Raw genomic sequence first — 25,657 nt, 5'->3', positions numbered from 1 at the left:
AACTACAAAGAGACACACACCTACTACAAAGAGACACAAAACAACTGTAAAGAGACACAAACCAACTACAAAGAGACACAAAACAACTGTAAAGAGACACAAACCAACTACAAAGAGACACAAACCTACTACAAAGAGACACAAAACAACTGTAAAGAGACACAAACCAACTACAAAGAGACACAAACCAACTACAAAGAGACACAAAACAACTGTAAAGAGAAACTAAACAACTGTAAAGAGACACAAACCAACTACAAAGAGACACAAACCTACTACAAAGAGACATACAACAACTGTAAAGAGACACAAACCAACTACAAAGAGACACAAACCAACTACAAAGAGACACAACACAACTACAAAGAGACACAAAACATCTATAAAGATACAGAAAACAAGTGTAAAGAGACAAAAAAACAACTGTAAAGAAACACAAAACAACTACAAAGAGACACAAAACAACTGTAAAGAGACACAAACCAACTACAAAGAGACACAAACCAACTACAAAGAGACACAAAACAACTGTAAAGAGAAACTAAACAACTGTAAAGAGACACAAACCAACTACAAAGAGACACAAACCTACTACAAAGAGACATACAACAACTGTAAAGAGACACAAACCAACTACAAAGAGACACAAACCAACTACAAAGAGACACAACACAACTACAAAGAGACACAAAACATCTACAAAGAAACACAAAACAACTACAAAGAGACACAAATCAACGGAACGAAGGTCGAGCGTGTCTCCAGCTTCAGGTTTCTGGGTGTCCACATCTCCGAGGACCTCTTTTGGACCCTCAACACCTCAACCCTGGTCAAGAAGGCCCACCAAACTGGGCACTGGACATTGAGTCCATCCACCTCAAGGGCTGCAGCATCGTCAGGGACCCCACACACCTTTTAAATATACCGACATATATTTGTTTTTACTGACCTTCCGGAGGATGTGGAAGGAGATGGAGGCGTTGGCGTCGATGATGATGGTGGCCACCTTGTCGTCCCGGATCTCCTTCAGCAGAGGGGTGGGGTCCAGGCTGTCGTCCAGCATCCGCACCGACAGCGTCTCCCTGGAGATGAGGAAGCGGTGGACCAGCTCCTCCAGTCGCAGCAGGCCTAGGGAGGGGGGAGGGAGGGGGAGGAGCCAGCAATCAGGAAGTGGATGGATGGACACTTAGGCTAAATGGATGTTTTGGGGGCGGGGCCTCGGGTCATGCTGACCGCCCAATGCAAGACCTGAACCCTTAAACTGGTAAAACCCACCCACCCACCCACACATACACACCCTCACACTCACACTCACACTCACACTCACACTCACACTCACACTCACACTCACACTCACACTCACACTCACACTCACACTCACACTCACACTCACACTCGGCCTTGGCACACACGAGGCTGGCCGTCGGGTAGCCGAAGGACTGCAGGATGGACCCGATGGCGAGGCTCAGGTCCTCGTTGCTCGGGTAAAGCGTCACGGAGGCGAAGCGGAGGTACGGCAGCTTCGGGGTCTCCTCCGGGCCGATCTTCACGTGAGGGATCTGGGGGGGAGGAGGAGGAAGAGGAGGAGGAAGAGGAGTAGGAAGAGGAGGACGAGGAAGAGGAGGACGAGGAAGAGGAGGACGAGGAAGAGGAGGAAAACCACAGGACGGGAAGTGAAATGTCAGCTCTCCTATTGGCCAATCGTCACAACAGAAAAGTACAATAAAATAAAATAAAAGGAAATGGAAAGAATGGAACAAAAATAACAAGACGGGGAAATTAAATGAAAAGTGGTGTGGAAACAAGGAGAAAGGAAAGGAACTCTCTTTAAACCATCAAACCTTTCAGGCTTTAGAGGAAGTTCTGATAACAGAAACGAAAGCTTCAATCAGAGTCTGATAATCAAGTCTTTGTTCACTCTGAAAAGAATATCTGAAGCAGAGCAGAGCTCAGATTGATAGAGATATTAGAGAGAGGGGGGGGGGGAGAGGGGGAGAGGTGAGGACGTGAGGATGTGAGGATGAGAGGATGTCAGGATGAGAGGATGAGAGGATGAGAGGATGTGAGGATGAGAGGATGTGAGGATGAGAGGATGAGAGGATGTCAGGATGAGAGGATGTGAGGATGTGAGGATGTCAGGATGAGAGGATGTGAGGATGAGAGGATGAGAGGATGTCAGGATGAGAAGATGAGAGGATGAGAGGATGTGAGGATGTGAGGATGTGAGGATGTCAGGATGAGAGGATGAGAGGATGTCAGGATGAGAGGATGTGAGGATGAGAGGATGTGAGGATGGGGGGATGAGAGGATGTGAGGATGTGAGGATGGGGGGATGTGAGGATGTGAGGATGTGAGGATGTGAGGATGGGGGGATGTGAGGATGTGAGGATGAGAGGATGTCAGGATGAGAGGATGAGAGGATGTGAGGATGTGAGGATGAGAGGATGTGAGGTAAAGATGCCTAGAAGAAGGCGATGAGCTCCTGTTGATTCACTCCGTCACACATTAAAAACATAAAGACGGGGTGTCATAATAACTCACCTCTTTCTCCCCACAGATGTGACTGATGGTGGACCCCGAGGCGGGGCTGGAGGCGGGGCCAATCACGGAGACCACGCCCTTTGGCAGGATCTGACACACTGAGAGAGAAAATAGCAAAAAATAAAGTTAAAGCTGCATGAACACGTCATTGTTTGTTTCCATATTCATCTTTTACAGATCAACATGATGATTTATGTTTCATATGAAGAATGGAAGTCGTATTCTCTCTCGTTGAGCTCTGGTTTGGTCTCCACCTCCTGGAGGAGCATCTGTCTCTTTAGCTGCACCATGTTCAAGTATTTTATCACAGCTTTATTCTGAAAACCACTCTATGAGAGCCCAGATATTAATAAACAATGAATTGAAACTAAGAGGGAATACAGAGACACTGTTATCATTTGATACATTGTTACAAATACACTGTTATCATTTGATACATTGTTACAAATACACTGTTATCATTTGATACATTGTTACAAATACACCGTTATCATTTGATACATTGTTACAAATACACCGTTATCATTTGATACATTGTTAGTATACACATTGTTATTGTAGGCGCTTTAATGTAAATTTCATATATTTGATAGGTGTTTTATCTCCAGGTCAGTCTGCATACAACCTCCAACAATCTCAACCAATCAGAAGTAAGAGATGATACACTGTGCCATTGTTTATCTACGTACGGTTTTATAATAATCATCATGCTGTATTGAAGAGGTAGAGTCATTAAATATAGACTTCTATACAACCAGAGGAGTCGCCCCCTGGTGGTCAGGAGAGAGAACACAGCTTTAACACATGAAGCATAGACTTCTATACAACCAGAGGAGTCGCCCCCTGGTGGTCAGGAGAGAGAATGCAGCTTTAACACATGAAGCATAGACTTCTATACAACCAGAGGAGTCGCCCCCTGGTGGTCAGGGGAGAGAATGCAGCTTTAACACATGAAACATAGACTTCTATACAACCAGAGGAGTCACCCCTGGTGGTCAGGAGAGAGAATGCAGCTTTAACACATGAAGCATAGACTTCTATACAACCAGAGGAGTCGCCCCCTGGTGGTCAGGAGAGAGAATGCAGCTTTAACACATGAAGCATAGACTTCTATACAACCAGAGGAGTCGCCCCCTGGTGGTCAGGAGAGAGAATGCAGCTTTAACACATGAAGCATGGACTTCTATACAACCAGAGGAGTCGCCCCCTGGTGGTCAGGAGAGAGAATGCAGCTTGTATTGGATGTCTCGTCTTTGAGTGAATTAATGTTCCTGATTCATACTAATTCACACGCTTTGAGGCTCTAACACTTCACGGTGAAGCCCGACGTAAACAACGCTTTATGTGGCGTTAGCTGCAGAAGAAGAGGAGGAGGAATAGGAGGAGGAGGAAGAGGAGGAAGAGGAGGAGGAGGAGGAGGACTTACTGGTGTCAGTGGTGTCGTAGTGGGAGTCCTTCAGCAGCTCGTAGACGTCCACCTCCACCCTCGCCCGGGAGGAGCCCTCCATCAGGCTGTTGATGTTCTCCCTCGCCAGAGCCAGCGCCAGACGCTCGCCACGACCGCACGCCGACTGGTCATCCAAAATGGCCGCTGGAGGGCGAGAGAGAGAGAAGGAGAGAGATTGGTGAAGGCAGAATAGAAGAACAGGTTTAGCTTCAGGTAGACGTGACCTGAAATCCATAAAACAAACATGAACTTAGTAAATGGTTCATTATTTCCCACGATCTCCATCTCCTGGTAAGAGAACATCTTGAAGTACCTTCCTCCAGGGCATCGATACTGGGATGTAATCCAAATACTACAAAACGCTTTCAAATATTCTCTTTTCATATTTGCAATACTTTCCATAGTTATTTCCAGCTATTGTTGTTGTAGCTGGGAGCAACTTCTGTGTTGAATACTCTGACAGCAGAAGGTTATTAATCTTCATCTCTACTATAACACGCGTGTTGTTGTGACAAACAATAACAGTAGTTAGGTAGTTTAGTTAGTAGTTAGGTAGTTTAGTTAGTAGTTAGGTAGTTTAGTTAGTAGTTGGGTAGTTTAGTTATTAATATGGTAGTTTAGTTAGTAGTCATGTAGTTTAGTTAGTAGAAAGGTAGTTTAGTTAGTAGTTGGGTAGTTTAGTTATTAATATGGTAGTTTAGGTAGTAGTGATGTAGTTTAGTTAGTAGTAAGGTAGTTTAGTTAGTAGTTGGGTAGTTTAGTTATTAATATGGTAGTTTAGTTAGTAGTCATGTAGTTTAGTTAGTAGAAAGGTAGTTTAGTTAGTAGTTGGGTAGTTAGTATTAATATGGTAGTTTAGGTAGTAGTCATGTAGTTTAGTTAGTAGAAAGGTAGTTTAGTTAGTAGTTGGGTAGTTTAGTTATTAATATGGTAGTTTAGGTAGTAGTGATGTAGTTTAGTTAGTAGTAAGGTAGTTTAGTTAGTAGTTGGGTAGTTTAGTTATTAATATGGTAGTTTAGGTAGTAGTGATGTAGTTTAGTTAGTAGTAAGGTAGTTTAGTTAGTAGTTGGGTAGTTTAGTTATTAATATGGTAGTTTAGTTAGTAGTCATGTAGTTTAGTTAGTAGAAAGGTAGTTTAGTTAGTAGTTGGGTAGTTTAGTTATTAATATGGTAGTTTAGGTAGTAGTGATGTAGTTTAGTTAGTAGTAAGGTAGTTTAGTTAGTAATACGGTAGTTTAGGTAGTAGTCATGTAGTTTAGTTAGTAGTAAGGTAGTTTAGTTAGTTAGTTTAGTTAGTAGTAAGGTAGTTTAGTTAGTAGTTAAGTTAGTAGTTAGGTAGTTGTCATGTAGTTTAGTTATTAATATGGTAGTTTAGGTAGTAGTCATGTAGTTTAGTTAGTAGTAAGGTAGTTTAGTTAGTAGTTTAATTAGTAGTAAGGTAGTTTAGTTAGAAGTTAGGTAGTTTAGTTAGTAGTTAGTTAGTTTAGTTAGTAGTTAGGTAGTTGTCATGTAGTTTAGTTAGTAGTTGGGTAGTTTAGTTAGTTGGGTATCTAGTAGTTAGATAGTTTAGTGAGTTAGTTTAGTTAGTAGTATGGTAGTTTAGTTAGTAGTCGGGTAGTTTAGTTAATAGTTAGTTAGTAGTTAGGTAGTTGTCATGTAGATTTGTTAGTAGTAAGGTAGTTTAGTTAGTAGTTGGATAGTTTAGTTAGTAGTTAGGTAGTTTAGTTAGTAGTTAGTTAGTTTAGTTAGTAGTTGGGTAGTTTAGTTAGTAGTTGTGTAGTTTAGTTAGTAGTTAGTTAGTTAGTTTAGTTAGTAGTTAGTTTAGTTAGTAGTTAGGTAGTTGTCATGTAGTTTAGGTAGTAGTCATGTAGTTTAGTTAGTAGTAAGGTAGTTTAGTTAGTAGTTGGGTAGTTTAGGTAGTAGTCATGTAGTTTAGGTAGTAGTCATGTAGTTTAGTTAGTAGTTTAGGTAGTTTAGTTAGGGAGTTTAGGTAGTTTAAATAGTAGTTTAGGTAGTAGTCTGGTAGTGTATGTAATAGTTAGGTAGTTTAGATAGTAGTTAGTTTCGTTAGTAGCTTAGGTAGTAGTTAGGTAGTTTAGTTAGTAGTACGGTAGTTTGATTAGTAGTTTAGATAATAGTTAGGTAGTAGTTTATTTAGTAGTATGGTAGTTTAGTTCCCATATAACTAACCTGCTCTCAGGAAGCATCACAGTTTGGGCTTTAAACACTTTATCAACAAGAACTAACAGAATTCTCTCTGCAGACTCAATTGAAACTTCTTTGTGATTCGTCACAAAAACAAAGTGCTTATTAACGCAGATGTAGTTTGGAGCACAATGATTGGATGTCAGCCAGGTGAGAAACAACAACAACGACAACCTTCTGCAGCGAGATGCTCGTCCCTGAAGTAGACGCTCGTCCTTGGATTTAAAACAGGAAGCAGCTGCAGCGGAATAAAACCCACTCGTCATCGTTTCTATTTGCTGCCGCCTCACCTGCCCCGCGTGTCCCTGCGGAGCATGCTGAACACACACAGCATCGGAGGACCGGCAGCCTGACTGACACCAGATCAGATCTCCAGACGTTCTCTTGTCTCAACACAGAAGGAGACTTCCAGCTCAGCACCCGATGAGCAGCCTGAGGACGGATCCCATTGGCAGCGGAACTCCTCCATCCTGACACTAAGCTGTGAGGGGCTTGTTCTGCATTTTGATTTGTGCGTCTTAAATAATTAAAGCCTCTCGGGGAAAACTAGGAGGCAATTTATTGTGTCCTTCAAAAAAGAAAGGACTGTTGTGGGTTTATGGAAAACGCAAAGAGAAGCAGATGGTTGGTCTACACGGGAATACAAGGACGTCTGAGGATGGTCCAGACCCTCGGGCGGCCCGCTACATTCCTAGAGCGCCAAATGCTTTTTCCCCAACACGCTGTCGACATTAGTTTGTTTATTTTTGCAGGAAAAGGAACACATACACCTTACATGGAAGGGTTCACAATCCATAATATGGGGGGAGGGGGTATCGGGAGCTCGGCTGTGTCTCAAGGTGTCTCCAGAAAGGAAAAGAAAGAAGGAAAATCCATGGAAATAAATCGACCCTTGGTTAAGCCCCGCCCCCTGCTACCATGGAGCCCACACTGTCACTAACTGCCCTCCATGAAGAAATCCTGTGATTAGGGAAGTCTTTATTCAATGTTACAACCATGTGGAGATATTCGTGTAGCTAACGTAGCTAAGGTAGCTAATGTAGCATAGAAGTAGTACTCCAACGGTTTTAAATGATCTTCTTGATCAATCGATTTGTTTGGTCTCAGAAGAACGGCCTATTAGAGATATTCAGTTTACTGTCATTTAAGAAGATGGAATCAGACAATTTAGAACTGAACAATGAATTATTCATTAATTTAATATTTCATGAATGCATATCAGCCACAAATATCTCCTGTCAACCTCTCCGGGTAACAAGCTCCAAATCCACTAAACCAGCCTGAAGATGAAGAACATCTGAAACCATAGAGAAACTGTGTGTGTGTGTGTGTGTGTGTATGCGTGTGTGTGTGTGTGTGTGTGTGTGCGTGTGTGTGTGTGTGTGTGTGTGTATGTGTGTGTGTGTGTGTGCATGTGTGTGTGCGTGTGTGTGTGCGTGTGTGTGTGCGTGTGTGTGTGTGTGTGCGTGTGTGTGTGCGTGTGCGTGTGCATGTGTGTATGTTCAAAGCGTCCTGTGACCTGTGAAAACCACGTCCTAATACATTTATTAATAAAATGCAGAGGAGGACGAGACAAAAAAAACGAAGTAGCAAAACTGTGATGTTGCCTTCTATTTTGCAAAAAGATGCTTATTGAACAGACGGATGGAGAATTTCTCAGTTCCCAGAGAGGGAGAGATGGGGGGGGGGGGGGGGGGGGGTCTCATCTGGTCTCATCTGGGTCTGGTCTCATCTGGTCTCATCTGGGTCTGGTCTCACCTGGTCTCATCTGGGTCTCACCTGGTCTCATCTGGGTCTGGTCTCACCTGGTCTCATCTGGGTCTCACCTGGTCTCATCTGGGTCTCACCTGGTCTCATCTGGGTCTGGTCTCACCTGGTCTCATCTGGGTCTGGTCTCACCTGGTCTCATCTGGGTCTCACCTGGTCTCATCTGGGTCTGGTCTCATCTGGTCTCATCTGGGTCTGGTCTCATCTGGTCTCATCTGGGTCTGTCTCATCTGGTCTCATCTGGGTCTGGTCTCACCTGGTCTCATCTGGGTCTCACCTGGTCTCATCTGGGTCTGGTCTCACCTGGTCTCATCTGGGTCTCTTCCCAGCGTGACGGAGATGAATCTGTTCTTGTGTGATTGATGGTTACAGCGGAGTCGTTCTAGCTGGTGATTTTAATTGCTGCTTGTCTGAAGTGCAGCTTAGCTGTTTGGCTTTTGTTTTGGACAACAACAACAACAACAACAACGACTGAAACAATTGTCCATGTTGTGAACCCGACTGCTCCGGTTGGGGGTGTTTTCCTACGGCGGCCACATTGGGGTCTGGTTCCCCATCCCAAAGAAGTGGAATCCTCCACGTCGGGACACGCGGCTCCGGTTTAAACATGTGTGACATGTTTACATCTTCATTTGTAATCTCCGTGTTCCTCCTTGCAGCTTTTATTTTGAAGGTCAAAGTGTGACTCCACTTATCAGACAAGAAATACAATGTGTGTCTCACTGTGTGTGTGTGTGTGTGTTAAGCAGTGAGCTGTTATTGATGGAGGAGTTAAAGGTGGTCCATTATACATCACCAGGCCACCCGGTTGCCATGGTAGCCCCGCGTGATGAAAGCAACGAGGGATTTGAACCCGCGGCCATCGGGCCATCGGGAAGAACTGAACTTTTACTTCCACTTTAAGTCTGTGTTTCTATTGAGTTCATCTTCCTGTAATCACAGAGACTCTGATCCTCTCACAGTGCATTCACTCTCACAAGCAAACAACAACAACAACAAATGAGGAAACAAGGAAACAAAGGGAACCTCGAGGTGCTTTTAAAGAGACAAAGAGAGAGAGAGAGAGAGAGAGAGAGAGAGAGAGAGAGAGGGGGGGAGAGAGAGAGAGAGAGAGAGAGAGCATGAATAATATGGGGAATGTGTTTGTGTGTTTTTTCATTCATGGAGAAAATAGGATTCTGGGTAAATAATGACATTTCCACCAGAAGCGTTTTTGACAACATTTCCAAAACCGCCACCCACTTCCTGCCTGGAGGGGAGGAGCCAGTGAGCACATTCGCAAAGCAGAGATTATGTCAGAGTTGGCTTTGTTATCTTCATCTGTACAATTAATGTGTCTCAATCTTGGCTCTGAAGTCCTCATCAAGTCCCAAGTCGAGAGCAACAAGTTACCATCAAGTTTTAAATCAAGTCCAACAAGTTCCGAGTCAACACCAATGAGCTCCACCAAGTTTTAGGTCCAGACCAACAAGTCCTAATCAAGTTCTTAGCCAAAACCTAAAGGTTCCCAATCTCGTTCCAAGTCCAGACCAACAAGTCCTAATCAAGTTCTTAGCCAAAACCTAAAGGTTCCCAATCTCGTTACAAGTCCAGACCAACAAGTCCTAATCAAGTTCTTAGCCAAAACCTAAAGGTTCCCAATCTCGTTACAAGTCCAGACCAACAAGTACTAATCAAGTTTTAAGTCGAGCACATCGAATCACAATTAAGTACCAAGTCAAAACAAATGACATGCAATCAAGTCCAAGACCAACAAATTCCAAGTCCAAGACCAACAAGTTCCAAGTCCAAGACCAACAAGTTCCAACAAGTTCCAACAAGTTCCAACAAGTTCCAACAAGTTCCAAGTCCAAGACCAACAAGTTCCAAGTCCAAGACCAACAAGTTCCAAGTCCAGACCAGCAGGTTCCAGTCCAGGTCTGTGTCGAGGCCTTCGAGTCCCAACGAAGTCAATCAGTTTGGAGCAAAGTGGTGCCCTGACCAGTAGACCACCACTGGTATTGGTGGTTAGCCCACAAACCTCCGACCTGGGGGGTCAAAGGGATAAATCCAGACTGAATCAGGTTCCGTGCAGGTCTTCCTTTGCCCGGTCTGTCTTGTGATTTAAATGTCATGACTGAACACGACTCCCTTTGGTCAAAGCAGTAATCTGGAGTTGAAACCACGCTCACATCGGACGTTGTGGGATTCAAACCCGCGGTACTCACCCATCCGGACGGCAGAGAGGATGCTGGCCCGGCTGAAGGAGAGCGGAGCCGCGGTCAGCAGCAGGACGGTAATCGACAGCAGCAGTGCTGGCAGAGCCGGCATCTTCCACTGCTCCTCATGGAGAATGGTCTGCTGGTTGCCTGCACCGCCACCTGCAGGACAGGAGGAGTCATTACCACACAATGAAAGAAAAGTACTGGTTTTGTTGTACTGGTTTCATTGTAGTGGTTTTGTTGTACTGTTGGTGGTCAATATTTGTTGTTTTCCAAAGACACAAACACAACATATTGTCAATAAAACAACACATAAAAGGTGTTGACTCATAAACAATACACACACTTCTTCACCACGTCACCAGCAGCATGAACTCCACCCACAGAAGGAAACACCGCCTCAGGTGTACGTCAGGTCACCTGAACCTCCACACGGGTGCTGACGGTTCCTCACGCCAACAGAACCAAGAGAACCAAGAGAACCAAGAGGAGAATAAAGAAAAGGAGCAGACGGGCTGACGAAGAGTTCAGGAAAGGAATCAAGGGAGGAAGGGAATCAAGGGAGGAAGGGAATCAAGGGAGGAAGTGAATCAGGAGGAAAGGAATCAAGGGAGGAAGGGAATCAGGAGGAAAGGAATCAAGGGAGGAAGGGAATCAAGGGAGGAAAGGAATCAAGGGAGGAAAGGAATTAAGGGAGGAAAGGAATCAAGGTAGGAAGGGAATCAAGGGAGGAAAGGAATCAAGGGAGGAAAGGAATTAAGGGAGGAAAGGAATCAGGAGGAAAGGAATCAAGGGAGGAAGGGAATCAAGGGAGGAAAGGAATCCAGGGAGGAAAGGAATTAAGGGAGGAAAGGAATCAAGGTAGGAAGGGAATCAAGGGAGGAAAGGAATCAAGGTAGGAAGGGAATCAAGGGAGGAAAGGAATCAAGGTAGGAAGGGAATCAAGGGAGGAAAGGAATCAAGGGAGGATCAAGGGAGGGAGGGAACAATCTTCTCAAGTCTTAAACTGAAAGCTTCACCGCCGGCCGATTGCTATTTAGTCTTTAACTTTTTATTGAATCATGAACCAACAGCAGTAAAATAAGAGAATGGACGCCAGGTACACACACACACACACACACACACACACACACACACACATAATGAGGAAGTGAGATTTCGTGACTCGTGGAGAAGTTTCACGGCCGATTATGAAAAAGTCACGAGAATGAAATCTAGGAGAACCACGAACATAAACCGACGTGTCATCTGCGTAACATCGCAGCTCGTGGTTCATAAGCCGCTCAACAGATTATGATCATGAGAGACATGAAGGTGATCTTTGTGGTGTCCAATGTCATTCAACTACTCATATTTCTGTGCGAGTCGACTGAAGGAGGGGGAAGGAGGAGGAGGAGGAAGAGGAGAGGAACAGGAAGAGGAAGAGGAAGAGGAGGAGGAGCAGGAGGGCGGCGTCAGCTCTGTGAAGGTGACAGACTGACCCCTGGGTGTCCTCGGCACCCGGGAGAGTCGGACCGCCGGGGTGAAATAACAAAGTCCACTGTCAGCACATATAGAGGAGGAGGAGGAGGAGGAGGAGAGGAAGAGCAGGAGGAGGAGAGGAAGAGGAGGAGGAAGAGGAAGAGGAGGAGGAGGAGGAGGGGAGGAGGCGGGGAGGGGAGGAGGAGGAGAGGAGGAAGAGGAGGAGGAGGAGGAGAAGGAAGAGGAGGAGGGGAGGGGGAGGAGGGGGAGAGGAGGAAGAGAAGGAGGAGGAGGAGGAGGAGGAGGGGGGAGAGGAGGAGGGGAGGGGGAGGAGGGGAGGGGGGGGGGGAAGGGAGGAGGAGGAGGAGGAGGAGGAGGGGGGAGAGGAGGAGGAGGGGGGGGGGAGGGGAGAGAAGGGGGGGAGAGGAGGAGGGGGAGGGGAGGGGGGGAGAGGAGGAGTGGGGGGGGGGGGAGGGGGAGGAGGAGGAGGAGGAGGAGAAGGAGGAGGGGAGAGGAGGGGGAGGGGAGAGGAGTGGGGGAGGAGGAGGAGGAGGAGGAGGAGGGGGAGGGGAGGGGGAGGGGAGGAGGAGGGGAGAGGAGGAGGGGGAGGGGAGAGGAGGGGGGAGGAGGAGGAGGAGGAGGAGGAGGGGGAGGGGAGGGGGAGGGGAGGAGGAGGGGAGAGGAGGAGGGGGAGGGGAGCATGGACGGGGTTAATGTGAATTAGAGTGGGAGAGGGGAAAGATGGATGTATTGTATGTGAGAGGAGAAGAGAGGAGAGGAGACAAGGGGAGGAAACAGGAGGAAATGAGTGAACGAGGAAGAACGATGAGGAGGATTTATTGACTGTGAGAGGAGAAAATATGCGACATAAAAGGAAATGAAAATGTGCTTCATCTCATTTCATGAAGCAGAAATTAAACTAAGAGGAGCAGAACATTTAATAACCAGAGAAGAAGAGCTGTGGAACAAAGGCCACAAGTCTGGAAGCAGAACTCCACGACAACACGCCTCTACTTCCTGTTCGCCTCTACTTCCTGTTCGCCTCGACTTCCTGTTTGACTTCTGCTTCCTGTTTGCCCCGACTTCCTGTTCGCCTCTACTTCCTGTTCGCCTCTACTTCCTGTTCGCCTCGACTCCCTGTTTGACTTCTGCTTCCTGTTTGCCTCTACTTCCTGTTTGCCTTCTATCGGCTTTTATTAGAATAAAAATGGCGAAAGAAAGGAGGTGACTGAAAGGAACTTAAACATGGCGTGTCTTTATGGGATGTTGGCTCTGGTTCTGAGGACTTGAGACCACGTTGATTCATCATTTTAATGATGAAATAAACTCCGTTATGAGATTCTCTAACTAAACATCTACAGATCTGAGGATGAATTTCACAAACAGACGACACTCGTTTCTGAATGGACTTAAATACTTAAATACATAATTCTGTCTCACTCAATCACCCAGAGAGAGAGAGAGAGAGAGAGAGAGAGAGAGAGAGAGACTCAGATAAGCAAATCTCAGCTGCATGCTCCAATGTCAAAGACTGACCTTCACCAAACAATGAAGAGAGAGAGGCCGATAGAGTGATGCAGAGAGAGAGAGAGAGGGAGAGAGGGAGGGAGAGAGAGAGAGGGAGGACAGGAAAGACAATAGAGGAAGTGCAGCGAACGATCCGGTGACGATACGACTTCATCGATACGCAAAGCAGAGGAGGTGCAAACTGAACCCAAGTATCACCACAACCACTATGTATGTGTTTTAGTCTCTGGAGAGAGAGAGAGAGAGGGGGGAGAGAGAGAGGGAGGGGGGGGGAGAGAGGGAGAGAGAGAGGGAGAGGGGGAGGGAGAGAGAGAGGGGGGGGGAGAGAGGGAGAGAGAGAGGGAGAGGGAGAGGGGGGGAGAGAGGGAGAGGGAGAGAGGGGGGGAGAGAGAGAGAGAGGGAGAGGGAGAGAGAGGGGGGGTGAGAGGGGGAGAGGGAGAGGGAGAGAGGGGGGGAGAGAGGGGGAGAGAGGGAGGGAGAGAGGGAGACAGGGAGAGAGAGAGGGAGAGAGGGAGAGGGAGAGAGGGGGGGGGAGAGGGAGAGAGGGAGAGAGGGAGAGGGAGAGAGGGGGGGGGGAGGGAGAGAGGGGGGGGGGAGGGAGAGAGGGAGAGCAAGTGAACGGAAACCATTTTTTCTTAAATAACTGCAGACAGGACAACACAGAAAGACGTTCTCAGTGTGGAGGTGCAAAGCTCCACCGATCAATAGTTTCAGTAATAAATTAACAATAAATCAAAGTTCTCTGTGGTGTGAAAAAGAACTCCCGAAAATAAGGACCAACTCTGAAGCTTCATGGCCAAACCAGAAACAGACTATAGATGAAACTCGGTCTCACTGGATACTAAACCACCAACAGTTAGGTTTAGACACTAAACCACCAACAGTTAGGTTTAGATACTAAACCACCAACAGTTAGGTTTAGACCACTAAACCACCAACAGTTAGGTTTAGACCACTAAACCACCAACAGTTAGGTTTAGATACTAAACCACCAACAGTTAGGTTTAGACACTAAACCACCAACAGTAAGGTTTAGATACTAAACCAACAACAGTTAGGTTTAGATACTAAACCACCAACAGTTAGGTTTAGACACTAAACCACCAACAGTAAGGTTTAGATACTAAACCACCAACAGTTAGGTTTAGACACTAAACCACCAACAGTTAGGTTTAGACCACTAAACCACCAACAGTTAGGTTTAGACACTAAACCACCAACAGTTAGGTTTAGACACTAAACCACCAACAGTTAGGTTTAGACCACTAAACCACCAACAGTTAGGTTTAGACCACTAAACCACCAACAGTTAGGTTTAGACACTAAACCACCAACAGTTAGGTTTAGACCACTAAACCACCAACAGTAAGGTTTAGATACTAAACCAACAACAGTTAGGTTTAGACACTAAACCACCAACAGTTAGGTTTAGACCACTAAACCACCAACAGTAAGGTTTAGATACTAAACCACCAACAGTTAGGTTTAGACACTAAACCACCAACAGTTAGGTTTAGACCACTAAACCACCAACAGTTAGGTTTAGACACTAAACCACCAACAGTTAGGTTTAGACACTAAACCACCAACAGTTAGGTTTAGACACTAAACCACCAACAGTTAGGTTTAGACACTAAACCACCAACAGTTAGGTTTAGACACTAAACCACCAACAGTTAGGTTTAGACACTAAACCAACAACAGTTAGGTTTAGACACTAAACCACCAACAGTTAGGTTTAGATACTAAACCACCAACAGTTAGGTTTAGACCACTAAACCACCAACAGTTAGGTTTAGACACTAAACCACCAACAGTTAGGTTTAGGAGGCGTTGCATTATATAAAATGACAGGTGAGAAGTTGTTGTTGTTGACTTCCAGCATTAAACAACATGTGTCTTCAACCAACATGACAGATGGTTACAGCTCCGCCTCCACAGGAAGTGATCACTTCAAGGAGAAATGAAACAACATCAGGCTGCTTCAGCTCTGGGCGAATAGAGAGAGGGAGAGGGAGAGGGAGAGGGAGAGGGAGAGGGAGAGGGAGAGAGAGGGAGAGGGAGAGGGAGAGGGAGAGAGAGAGAGAGAGAGAGGGAGAGAGAGGGAGAGGGAGAGGGAGAGGTAGAGAGAGGGAGAGGGAGAGGGAGAGGGAGAGAGAGGGAGAGGGAGAGGGAGAGGGAGAGGGAGAGGGAGAGAGAGGGAGAGAGAGAGGGAGAGAGAGGGAGAGGGAGAGGGAGAGGGAGAGAGAGGGAGAGAGAGAGAGAGAGAGGGAGAGAGAAAGAGGGAGAGAGAGAGAGAGAGGGAGAGAGAGAGTCTGGCAGAAGACAGGAATAATGAAAAAGGGAGATAGTGAGAGAGAAGAAAGAGAAGAAACAGAACTAATGAAACAACAGATCTCCGGTGGACCAGGAGTGAAAGAAGAGGAGGAAACCAGCTGAGGAGAAACCACTAGAGAGGAGGAACGAGTAGAGAGGAGGAACCAGTAGAGAGGAGGAACCAGTAGAGGAGGAACCAGCAGAGAGGAGGAACCAGTAGAGAGGAGGAACCAGTAGAGAGGAGGGACCAGTAGAGAGGAGGAACCACTAGAAAGGAGGAACCACTAGAGAGGATGAACCAGAAGAGAGGAGAAACCAGAAGAGAGGAGGAACCAGTAGAGGAGGAACCAGTAGAGAGGATGAACCAGAAGAGAGGATGAACCAGTAGAGAGGATGAACCAGAAGAGAGGAGGAACCAGTAGAGAGGATGAACCAGAAGAGAGGAGGAACCAGAAGAGAGGAGGAACCAGTAGAGAGGAGGAACCAGTAGAGAGGAGGAGCCACTAGAGAGGATGAACCAGAAGAGAGGAGGAACCAGTAGAGGAGGAACCACTAGAGAGGAGGAACCAGTAGAGAGGAGGAACCAGTAGAGAGGAGGAATCACTAGAGAGGAGGAACCACTAGAGAGGAGGAACCACTAGAGAGGATGAACCAGAAGAGAGGAGGAACCAGAAGAGAGGAGAAGCCAGTAGAGAGGATGAACCAGCAGAGAGGAGGAACCAGTAGAGAGGAGGAACCAGAAGAGAGGAGGAACCAGTAGAAGAGGAACCAGTAGAGGAGGAACCAGTAGAGGAGGAACCAGCAGAGGAGGAACCAGTAGAGAGGAAGAACCAGTAGAGGAGGAAACAGCAGAGGAGGGACCAGCAGAGAGGAAGAACAAGTAGAGGAGTAACCAGCAGATTAGGAACCAATAGAGGAGAAACCAGCAGAGAGGAGGAACCAGTAGAGAGGAGGAGCCAGTAGAGGAGGAACCAGTAGGGAGGTGGAACCAGCAGAGAAGGAACCAGTAGGGGAGGAACCAGTAGAGAGGAGGAACAAGTAGAGGAGGAACCAGCAGAGTAGGAACCAATAGAGGAGGAACCAGCAGAGAGGAGGAACCAGTAGAGGAGGAACCAGCAGAGAGGAGGAACCAGTAGAGGAGGAACCAGTAGAGAGGAGGAACCAGTAGAGAGGAGGAACCAGTAGAGGAGGAACCAGTAGAGAGGATGAACCAGCAGAGAAGGAACCAGTAGAGGAGGAACCAGTAGAGAGGAGGAACAAGTAGAGGAGGAACCAGCAGAGTAGGAACCAATAGAGGAGGAACCAGCAGAGAGGAGGAACCAGTAGAGAGGAGGAACCAGCAGAGAGGAGGAACCAGTAGAGGAGGAACCAGCAGAGTAGGAACCAATAGAGGAGGAACCAGTAGAGGAGGAACCAGTATAGAGGAGGAACCAGTAGAGAGGATGAACCAGTAGAGGAGGAACCAGTAGAGAGGTGGAACCAGTAGAGGAGGAACCAGTAGAGAGGAGGAACCAGTAGAGAGGAGGAACCAGTAGAGGAGGAACCAGTATAGAGGAGGAACCAGTAGAGAGGATGAACCAGTAGAGGAGGAACCAGTAGAGAGGTGGAACCAGTAGAGGAGGAACCAGTAGAGAGGAGGAACCAGTAGAGAGGAGGAACCAGAAGAGAGGAGGAACCAGTAGAGGAGGAACCAGTAGAGAGGAGGAACCAGTAGAGGAGGATTTCCTGTGTCTCCGGTAAGTATCTGGTTGATCTTTTATGTCTTATCATTTCTCTAAACGTTGATCTGAATCCTCACATTCAGAGGGTCTTGCTCCTCACATTCAGAGGTTCTTGTTCCTCACATTCAGAGGTTCTTGTTCCTCACATTCAGAGGTTCTTGTTCCTCACATTCAGAGGTTCTTGTTCCTCACATTCAGTGGTTCAAATCCAGGACTAAACGAGTCATCTCCTTTTACCGTGACTTCTTCTGGAACGGTCCTCTTGCCGGTGTCGCGTTTCAAACCTTCCCAATGACGACCGAGCCCCTTTTTCTCTGAGCGCTCCGCCCTCTTTTTGAGGCTTCAAGTCGAAGCTAACGACACCGTGGTGAATGTGGGAGGAGCCTGTTTTGTCCGACTACGGTAGTTCGCAAAGTCTTGTTCGTGCGCCTTTTTGCACGTGTTTCAAACAGTCCGCCGATAAGAAACAGGAAGTCTTGGACCATAAAGCAGGTTATGCTTTAGGCCGGGGATACAAGGTGATTGACAGGTCGACACCAGAGACGTACACGACGTCTCTACGTCACAACAACTTGACGACGGACCTAATCCAAGATGGACTTGAGGATTCAAACCTACGCTCACTCTCTGTATGGAGGTTGGTTCATGGCCTTCAGTCCATGTTCATATCTCTGGGTTTCCTCACAGTTCATTTTGTTGGAGCGCCCTCTGGTTGTTGGGAGAATAATGCAGCGAACGAGCATCAACGCCTTGGTGCAGCTGGAACAAGTCTCCTACACAGTGCATCTGGAGCCTAAACATCTGGAGGAGGAGGAGCCTAAACATCTGGAGGGAGGAGGAGCCTAAACATCTGGAAGGAGGAGGAGCATACACATCTGGAGGGAGGAGGAGCCTACACATCTGGAGGGAGGCCTTGCTCCCGGCCCCGGCAGCAGCCGGTCCTGCTGTCTGACGAGTGTTTCCCTCGGAGGCAGAATCCACTCCAGACTCTCCGCGGCATTTAAATGCCGATCGTGTCGCCGCAGATTCATTAGCCGTCTCATAAATATTGATTTACCGTCGTTTAAGCATTCATAAATCCCCACATAAATATTAAATTAACGTAAGGTTAAACAAGACACCTTATCAGCATGCATCCTTTCCTCTGCCTCCCTCCCTCCCTCTCTCCTCTGCAGAGGTGTCATCCCTCCTTCCTCAGCCTCCACCCTCACCGTGAAGTGATTGACAGTTGGCCCTCCGGACTCTCTGGGAGGAGTCGGGCCAAAACCGTCATGGTGTGAGCCTCGTCTGCCTACCAGCTACTCCTTCCTCTCCCCGTTGACCGGGGGCTCCACGCGCCCCTCCTCCTCCTCCTGCACTCCTTTGTTTCCGTGGCAACACATCCTCGACACTCGCTATGTGCTTTTTTGGTTTGCTAACAAACTGGAGGCATGACTCAAATCTAAAGCTAGTGTAACATAGTTGAAAAGGTTCAAGTTAAATCCCGCTAAATGGGGAAACTACGCCACCTGCTGTTGTGAATATGTACTTGCGCTGAATAACAGATGCAAAGGACCCTGGGTAATCCTCAGAGCAACGGAGGATTCACACATAGGTAACTTGCCTATAAATGTCTGTGGACAATATAGTGTTAGCTAATTGGGATGGTACATAAAAGTTGAGCTGGCTTTATTTGTTTGTATAGTAATTGTCTTGTATTATATTCACCATGTTTTCATTAAGTTAACTATTCGTTCTGTACGTGTTTTATTGTCACTAAAGAATGTCTCCAGTACAGCTAGCTAACACTGACGTGATGCCGTCTTTCTAGACTGAGCATGCGCTGTTGTCCACAGACATGACGGAACTGTGTGGTCCTTTGTGATGAATGCAGAACGCAGGAGATGCTGAATAAACGACATTGTCGTCCCAGAATGCACGATGGTCTCCTCGTGTCTTCGTGTCCTCGTCTCCTCGTGTCCTCGTGTCCTGGTCTCCTCGTGTCCTGGTCTCCTGGTCTCCTAGTCTCCTGGTCTCCTGGTCTCCTCGTGTCCTCGTCTCCTAGTCTCCTTGTGTCCTGGTCTCCTGGTCTCCTCGTGTCCTGGTCTCCTGGTCTCCTCATGTCCTCGTCTCCTTGTCTCCTCGTATCCTGGTCTCCTAGTCTCCTTGTGTCCTGGTCTCCTCGTGTCCTGGTCTCCTCGTCTCCTGGTCTCCTCGTGTCCTCGTCTCCTAGTCTCCTTGTGTCCTGGTCTCCTGGTCTCCTCGTGTCCTGGTCTCCTGGTCTCCTCATGTCCTCGTCTCCTTGTCTCCTCGTATCCTGGTCTCCTAGTCTCCTTGTGTCCTGGTCTCCTCGTGTCCTGGTCTCCTCGTCTCCTGGTCTCCTGGTCTCCTCATGTCCTCGTCTCCTTGTCTCCTCGTATCCTGGTCTCCTAGTCTCCTTGTGTCCTGGTCTCCTCGTGTCCTGGTCTCCTGGTCTCCTGGTCTCCTCATGTCCTCATCTCCTTGTCTCCTCGTATCCTGGTCTCCTAGTCTCCTTGTGTCCTGGTCTCCTGGTCTCCTCGTGTCCTCGGCAGCATGGTGAACGTGTCATTTCTCCCTGTCGAGCCCGTTCCGCCGACGTGAAGTAAATCATGTGATCAGAGCGAATGGTTAGCCGTGTGCAGCGAGTGTAGGAAAGGTTACCAGAGCGGCGAGGGGGAGGAGCCTGTCAGGCGGCCGCTAACGTTAATGCCCGGAGACGTAAAAAAAAAAAAACCCCGCGAAAAAATCACACGCGGGCAGAAGAGCTGTCATTTACCCAGAGTGCACTGCAGCTGGCGAATCGTCTCCAGGAGACACATGCTGATGATGAATGCTCTCTAACAGCGGCAGAACAAACCTTGAAGGAAGGAACCGAGAGGAACCCTCAAGCCAGGTGATGCACACACACACATGCACGCGCACACACACACGCTCGCACACACACACTCACACACACACACGCACACACACACACACACACGCACATACACACACGCATGCACACACACACTCACACACACACACACACACTCACTCACACACACGCACACACACACACACACACGCACATACACACACACACACACACGCACATACACACACGCATGCACACGCACATTCACACGCACGCACACACACACACGCATTAGAGATAATAAGATGTACAGACATGTCTCATACACATACTACAGTATGCGGCCGTTTCACTAAATATAATATAATAAATAATATATTATATAATACAAGCCAAAGGGCACCAAGCGAAGCAGAACTGGCCAACGAGAAGCGACAGAAGAGTGAAGTCCAGAGAGGATAGAAAGGTGTGTCCTCCTTTCCTCCCTTTAGTCCTCCTCCCTTTAGTCCTCCTCCCTTTAGTCCTCCTCCCTTTAGTCCCCCTCCCTTTAGTCCTCCTCCCTTTAGTCCCCCTCCCTTTAGTCCTCCTCCCTTTAGTCCTCCTCCCTTTAGTCATCCTCCCTTCAGTCCTCCTCCCTTCAGTCCTCAGTCCTCCTCCCTTCAGTCCTCCTCCCTTTAGTCCTCCTCCCTTTAGTCCTCCTCCCTTCAGTCCTCAGTCCTCCTCCCTTCAGTCCTCCTCCCTTTAGTCCCCCTCCCTTTAGTCCTCCTCCCTTTAGTCCTCCTCCCTTTAGTCCTCCTCCCTTCAGTCCTCCTCCCTTCAGTCTTCCTCCCTTTAGTCCTCCTCCCTTCAGTCCTCCTCCCTTTAGTCCCCCTCCCTTTAGTCATCCTCCCTTCAGTCCTCCTCCCTTTAGTCCTCCTCCCTTTAGTCCTCCTCCCTTTAGTCCTCCTCCCTTCAGTCCTCCTCCCTCCTCCCTTTAGTCCTCCTCCCTTCAGTCCTCATCCCTCCTCCCTTTAGTCCTCCTCCCTTTAGTCCTCCTCCCTTTAGTCCTCCTCCCTTTAGTCCCCCCTCCCTTCAGTCCTCCTCCCTTCAGTCCTCCTCCCTTCAGTCCTCCTCCCTTTAGTCCTCCTCCCTTCAGTCCTCCTCCCTTCAGTCCCCCTCCCTTCAGTCCTCCTCCCTTTAGTCCTCCTCCCTTCAGTCCTCCTCCCTTTAGTCCCCCTCCCTTTAGTCCTCCTCCCTTTAGTCCTCCTCCCTTCAGTCCTCCTCCCTTCAGTCCTCCTCCCTTTAGTCCCCCTCCCTTCAGTCCTCCTCCCTTTAGTCCTCCTCCCTTTAGTCCTCCTCCCTTCAGTCCTCCTCCCTTTAGTCCCCCTCCCTTCAGTCCTCCTCCCTTTAGTCCTCCTCCCTTCAGTCCTCCTCCCTTTAGTCCCCCCTCCCTTTAGTCCTCCTCCCTTTAGTCCCCCTCCCTTCAGTCCTCCTCCCTTCAGTCCTCCTCCCTTTAGTCCTCTTCCCTTTAGTCCCCCTCCCTTCAGTCCTCCTCCCTTTAGTCCCCCTCCCTTTAGTCCTCCTCCCTTTAGTCCCCCTCCCTTCAGTCCTCCTCCCTTCAGTCCTCCTCCCTTTAGTCCTCCTCCCTTTAGTCCCCCTCCCTTCAGTCCTCCTCCCTTCAGTCCTCCTCCCTTTAGTCCTCCTCCCTTTAGTCCCCCCTCCCTTTAGTCCCCCTCCCTTCAGTCCTCCTCCCTTTAGTCCTCTCCCTTTAGTCCTCCTCCCTTTAGTCCTCCTCCCTTAGTCCTCCTCCCTTTAGTCCTCCTCCTTAGTCCTCCTCCCTTTAGTCCCCCTCCCTTTAGTCCCCCTCCCTTCAGTCCTCCTCCCTTTAGTCCTCTTCACTTTAGTCCTCCTCCCTTTAGTCCTCCTCCCTTCAGTCCTCCTCCCTTCAGTCCTCTTCCCTTTAGTCCTCCTCCCTTCAGTCCCCCTCCCTTCAGTCCCTCTCCCTTTAGTCCCTCCTCCCTTCAGTCCTCCTCCCTTTAGTCCCCCTCCCTTTAGTCCTCCTCCCTTTAGTCCTCCTCCCTTTAGTCCTCCTCCCTTCAGTCCCCCTCCCTTCAGTCCTTCTCCCTTCAGTCCTCTTCCCTTTAGTCCTCCTCCCTTCAGTCCCCCTCCCTTCAGTCCTCCTCCCTTTAGTCCTCCTCCCTTCAGTCCTCCTCCCTTTAGTCCCCCTCCCCTTTAGTCCTCCTCCCTTTAGTCCTCCTCCCTTTAGTCCCCCTCCCTTTAGTCCCCCTCCCTTCAGTCCTCCTCCCTTTAGTCCTCCTCCCTTTAGTCCTCCTCCCTTCAGTCCTCCTCCCTTAGTCCCCCTCCCTTCAGTCCTCCTCCCTTTAGTCCCCCTCCCTTCAGTCCTCCTCCTTTAGTCCTCTTCCTTAGTCCCCCACCCCTTTAGTCCTCCTCCCTTTAGTCCCCCTCCCTTCAGTCCTCCTCCCTTTAGTCCTCGTCCCTTCAGTCCTCCTCCCTTCAGTCCTCCTCCCTTCAGTCCTCCTCCCTTTAGTCCCCCTCCCTTCAGTCCTCCTCCCTTTAGTCCTCCTCCCTTTAGTCCCCCTCCCTTTCCAGTCCTCCTCCCTTCAGTCCTCCTCCCTTCAGTCCTCCTCCCTTTAGTCCTCCTCCCTTTAGTCCCCCTCCTTCAGTCCTCCTCCCTTCAGTCCTCCTCCCTTTAGTCCTCCTCCCTTTAGTCCCCCTCCCTTTAGTCCCCCTCCCTTCAGTCCTCCTCCCTTTAGTCCTCTTCCCTTTAGTCCTCCTCCCTTTAGTCCTCCTCCCTTTAGTCCTCCTCCCTTTAGTCCCCCTCCCTTTAGTCATCCTCCCTTCAGTCCTCCTCCCTTTAGTCCTCCTCCCTTTAGTCCTCCTCCCTTCAGTCCTCCTCCCTCCTCCCTTTAGTCCTCCTCCCTTAGTCCTCCTCCCTCTCAGTCCTCCTCCCTTTAGTCCTCCTCCCTCTTAGTCCCCCTCCCTTCAGTCCCTCCTCCCTTCAGTCCCTCCTCCCTTTAGTTCCTCCTCCCTTTAGTCCCCCTCCCTTTAGTCCCCCCTTCCCTTCAGTCCCTCCTCCCTTTAGTCCTCTTCCCTTTAGTCTCCTCCCCTTTAGTCCTCCTCCCTTCAGTCCCTCCTCCCCTTTAGTCCTCCTCCCTTTAGTCCCCCTCCCTTTTAGTCCCCCTCCCCTTCAGTTCCTCCTCCCTTTAGTCCTCTTCCCCTTTAGTCCTCTCCCTTTAGTCCTCCTCCCTTCAGTCTCATCCCTCCTCCCTTTAGTCCTCTTCCCTTTAGTCCCCCTCCCTTCAGTCCTCCTCCCTTCAGTCCCCCTCCCTTCAGTCCTCCTCCCTTTAGTCCCCCCTCCCTTCAGTCCCCCTCCCTTCAGTCCTCCTCCCTTCAGTCATCCTCCCTTCAGTCCTCCTCCCTTTAGTCCTCCTCCCTTCAGTCCTCCTCCCTTTAGTCCTCCTCCCTTTAGTCCTCCTCCCTTCAGTCCTCCTCCCTTTAGTCCTCCTCCCTTTAGTCCTCCTCCCTTTAGTCCTCCTCCCTTTCAGTCCTCCTCCCTTTAGTCCTCCTCCCTTTAGTCCCCCTCCCTTTAGTCCCCCTCCCTTCAGTCCTCCTCCCTTTAGTCCTCCTCCCTTTAGTCCTCCTCCCTTCAGTCCTCATCCCTCCTCCCTTTAGTCCTCTTCCCTTTAGTCCCCCTCCCTTCAGTCCTCCTCCCTTCAGTCCCCCTCCCTTCAGTCCTCCTCCCTTTAGTCCCCCTCCCTTCCAGTCCCCCTCCCTTCAGTCCTCCTCCCCTTCAGTCATCCTCCCTTCAGTCCTCCTCCCTTTAGTCCTCCTCCCTTCAGTCCTCCTCCCTTTAGTCCTCCTCCCTTTAGTCCTCCTCCCTTCAGTCCTCCTCCCTTCAGTCCTCCTCCCTTTAGTCCTCCTCCCTTTAGTCCCCCTCCCTTTAGTCCTCCTCCCTTCAGTCCTCATCCCTCCTCCCTTTAGTCCTCTTCCCTTTAGTCCCCCTCCCTTTAGTCCTCCTCCCTTCAGTCCCCCTCCCTTCAGTCCCCCTCCCCTTCAGTCCTCCTCCCTTTAGTCCTCTTCCCTTTAGTCCTCCTCCCTTTAGTCCCCTCCCTTCAGTCCTCCTCCACTTTAGTCCCTCCTCCCTTCAGTCCTCCTCCCTTTAGTCCCCCTCCCTTTAGTCCCCCTCCCTTAGTCATCCTCCCCTTCAGTCCTCCTCCCTTTAGTCCTCCTCCCTTTAGACCGCCTCCTCCCTTTCAGTCCTCCTCCCTTTTAGTCCTCTTCCCTTTAGTCCTCCTCCCTTTAGTCCTCCTCCCTTCAGTCCTCCTCCCTTTTAGTCCTCCTCCCCTTTAGTCCCCCTCCCTTCAGTCCCCCTCCCATCAGTCCTCCTCCCTTTAGTCCTCCTCCCTTTAGTCCCCCTCCCTTCAGTCCTCCTCCCTTTAGTCCTCCTCCCTTTAGTCCCCCTCCCTTCAGTCCTCCTCCCTTCAGTCCTCCTCCCTTTAGTCCTCTTCCCTTTAGTCCTCCTCCCTTTAGTCCCCCTCCCTTCAGTCCCCCTCCCTTCAGTCCTCCTCCCTTCAGTCCTCCTCCCTTTAGTCCTCCTCCCTTTAGTCCTCCTCCCTTCAGTCCTCCTCCCTTTAGTCCTCTTCCCTTTAGTCCTCCTCCCTTTAGTCCTCCTCCCTTTAGTCCCCCTCCCTTTAGTCCTCCTCCCTTCAGTCCTCTTCCCTTTAGTCCTCCTCCCTTTAGTCCTCCTCCCTTTAGTCCTCCTCCCTTTAGTCCTCCTGGACCTTAAAGCTCGGCGGTTCGAGTCCCTCAGACCTTTAGAGCAGCAGATGTTTGAGGGAGAGACATAAGGAGGTTATGGAATATGAATTTATGGATACGACCTCCTGCTGGAGGAGATCTGTATGAGCTGGTCTGAGGGGAGAGAAGATGGAGAGATGGAGGACAGAAGGAGGGATCAAAGAGGATGAAGGGGGGGGGGATGGAGGAACGAGAGAGAGAGATGGACGAAAGAGATGGAGAGAGAGAGTGAATTTTAGCACTCTTTCTCTCCCTCCTCCCTCTCTCCTCTCTGGTGAGTAAACCCCGGGTAACAGAGAGGAGGACAAGGTGTGTCTCTGAGTGTCAGCAGCTGTTACACACACACACACACACACACACACACACACACACACACACACACACACTATGATACATTAGAACATAGACTAGACTAGAATACATTACAACATAGACTAGAATACATAACAACATAGACTAGACTAGAATACATTAGAACATAGACTAGAATACATTACAACATAGACTAGAATACATAACAACATAGACTAGACTAGAATACATAACAACATAGACTAGAATACATAACAACATAGACTAGACTAGAATACATTAGAACATAGACTAGAATACATAACAACATAGACTAGAATACATAACAACATAGACTAGACTAGAATACATTACAACATAGACTAGAATACATAACAACATAGACTAGACTAGAATACATAACAACATAGACTAGAATACATAACAACATAGACTAGAATACATTACAACATAGACTAGACTAGAATACATAACAACATAGACTAGACTAGAATACATTACAACATAG

General features: G+C 48.6%; 1 protein-coding gene across 1 annotated transcript in view; it reads right to left on the bottom strand.

Annotated features, from left to right (window-relative positions):
- The window catches only part of LOC117739238 (glutamate receptor ionotropic, kainate 5-like), a 47,126-nt gene extending 36,856 nt beyond the window's left edge, over nucleotides 1-10,270 (bottom strand). Inside the window, exons 1-5 of the mRNA XM_034545533.1 lie at nucleotides 10,168-10,270; nucleotides 3,968-4,132; nucleotides 2,542-2,639; nucleotides 1,394-1,559; nucleotides 950-1,128 (exon numbers count right to left, since the gene is read on the bottom strand). Coding sequence (XP_034401424.1) covers nucleotides 950-1,128; nucleotides 1,394-1,559; nucleotides 2,542-2,639; nucleotides 3,968-4,132; nucleotides 10,168-10,270 — 711 coding nt within the window. The remainder of the gene's footprint in view (nucleotides 1-949; nucleotides 1,129-1,393; nucleotides 1,560-2,541; nucleotides 2,640-3,967; nucleotides 4,133-10,167) is intronic.
- Between the last annotated feature and the right edge of the window lie 15,387 nt (nucleotides 10,271-25,657).

Source organism: Cyclopterus lumpus, chromosome 11, assembly GCF_009769545.1.
Source record: "Cyclopterus lumpus isolate fCycLum1 chromosome 11, fCycLum1.pri, whole genome shotgun sequence".
Taxonomy (NCBI): Eukaryota; Metazoa; Chordata; class Actinopteri; order Perciformes; family Cyclopteridae; genus Cyclopterus; species Cyclopterus lumpus.
This window is presented reverse-complemented; position numbering and strand designations above follow the sequence as displayed.